Source organism: Dipodomys ordii, unplaced genomic scaffold, assembly GCF_000151885.1.
Source record: "Dipodomys ordii isolate 6190 unplaced genomic scaffold, Dord_2.0 Scaffold1276, whole genome shotgun sequence".
Classification (NCBI taxonomy): Eukaryota; Metazoa; Chordata; class Mammalia; order Rodentia; family Heteromyidae; genus Dipodomys; species Dipodomys ordii.
The window spans coordinates 1-1,695 of record NW_012268492.1 but is presented as its reverse complement, the minus strand read 5'-3'; the positions used below and the strand labels follow the sequence as shown (position 1 = coordinate 1,695).

The window sequence follows — 1,695 nt, the reverse complement described above, 5'->3', positions numbered from 1 at the left end:
GAAAGAAAGAAAGAAAGAAAGAAAGAAAGAAAGAAAGAAAGAAAGAAAGAAAGAAAGAAAGAAAGAAAGAAAGAAAGAAAGAAAGAAAGAAGGAAAGAAGGAAAGAAGGAAAGAAGCACAGGAAAGATAAAAGAAAAAAGCAGCAGAGAATGTCCAGACTGCACAGGAAGGATGTGGCCTAGTCTGTGGGCAGGCAGCAGCCTGGCAGGGTAGGCACAGGGGGATGGTGGTACAGAGAAAGCATGGAGGGCTTTACTTACAGTTGATCTAAGGTGAGGTGCTTTATCAATGGGTTTTACAACATTTTGCCTTTGTGTGGAATCGAGAAAGACATCATCCCAGTGTCCTTTTTCAATTAATTCCTTGAAAAAAAAATCTCGTTAATTATACAATCATTAATGTGTATATGTTTTGGAAACTAGGACATCTCAGAAAAAAAAATTCCTTACCTTTTTAAGTTTGGAAAGCTCAGTCACTGCTTGCTTATTTCCAGGTTCCAGAAGTAAAACCATTTCAAAATCTACCATGAGTTAAAAAAAAAATAGTAAAAAGAATAGTAAAACATTTCATGAAGTTCAACACCTGAAACCCTTAACTACTAGTAATCCTATTTTTATTTCAAAATTTTTACTCAGGGAGGGCACTGGTGACTCATGTTTGCAATCCTAGTTACTCAGGAGGCTGAGATCTGAGATCACTGTTTGAAGCCAGCCGAGTGAAAAGCTGGAGCTTTTGAGCTGTGGCTCAAGAGGTAGAGTGGTAGCCTTGAGAAAAAAGCTCAGGGACAGCAACAAGGCCCTGAGTTCAAGCCACAGTACATATGTACACACACACACACACACATACACATACACATACACACACACACACACACACACAGTTTACTCAGGACACTGAGATCCAGGTGAGCAGCACAGGAACAGAAGAGACACAAAAATCTGATACATGTTACAACACAGATGGGCTTTGCAAAAAGCTGAGTGTTAGGCTAACTATATGTAAAAGAGCAAGTGGGTATTTAAAATAGTCAAATTCATAGCCAAAGTAGCAGGGAAGTGTCAAATGTGCAGAGTTTTAAAATAGGATGCTAACAATGCTTTGGAGATGGACAGTGATGATGATTGATTGTCCAGCACTAAACACTTCTAAACTCATCTACTTATGCTTAAAATAGTACATATAACAACATATCTTTCCACAATTCAAAGTAAAACCACCACCAACAAACCCTCACTATGGCTAAAGTCAGGTTTAGAAAGAAAGATTCAAATGTGTATTTCACTAAAGAAGAAAGCCTAAAATCAATTGTGCTAAATATTAGATTAAAAAGTCAGAAAAAAAGTGAGCATAATCAAAGTACATTATACAAATAGATGACAATATCACAATGAAACTTTCTACACTGTACAGTTAACATGTGCCAATAAAAACTATGGGGGGCATTGGGAAGAGACAGAATTAAACCTAAATGTAGAAAAATAAAGGGCAGAAGTAAATGAAACAGAAATCAAACAGACCAGAACCTCACCAGTTCTCTGAAACAACTAGTGAAATGAAGCCCTATGAGACAAGACAACAGAAAGTACAGAGACATCACTACAGCCCCCACGGGCCCCTGCTTCCTACCTCCCTTTGCCTTTCATTCTTGCCTTCTAGCTTTTCCTTCTTTTTTTTAAATTTTATTTATTAATTTTT

The 1,695-nt window shown here is 37.3% G+C and overlaps 1 protein-coding gene across 1 annotated transcript in view; it reads right to left on the bottom strand.

Moving 5' to 3' along the window:
- The window catches only part of LOC106001959 (RNA polymerase II-associated protein 3-like), a 1,390-nt gene extending 874 nt beyond the window's left edge, over positions 1-516 (bottom strand). The window contains exons 1-2 of the mRNA XM_013036894.1: positions 450-516; positions 261-362 (exon numbers count right to left, since the gene is read on the bottom strand). Coding sequence (XP_012892348.1) covers positions 261-362; positions 450-512 — 165 coding nt within the window. The 5' untranslated portion in view covers positions 513-516. The remainder of the gene's footprint in view (positions 1-260; positions 363-449) is intronic.
- Between the last annotated feature and the right edge of the window lie 1,179 nt (positions 517-1,695).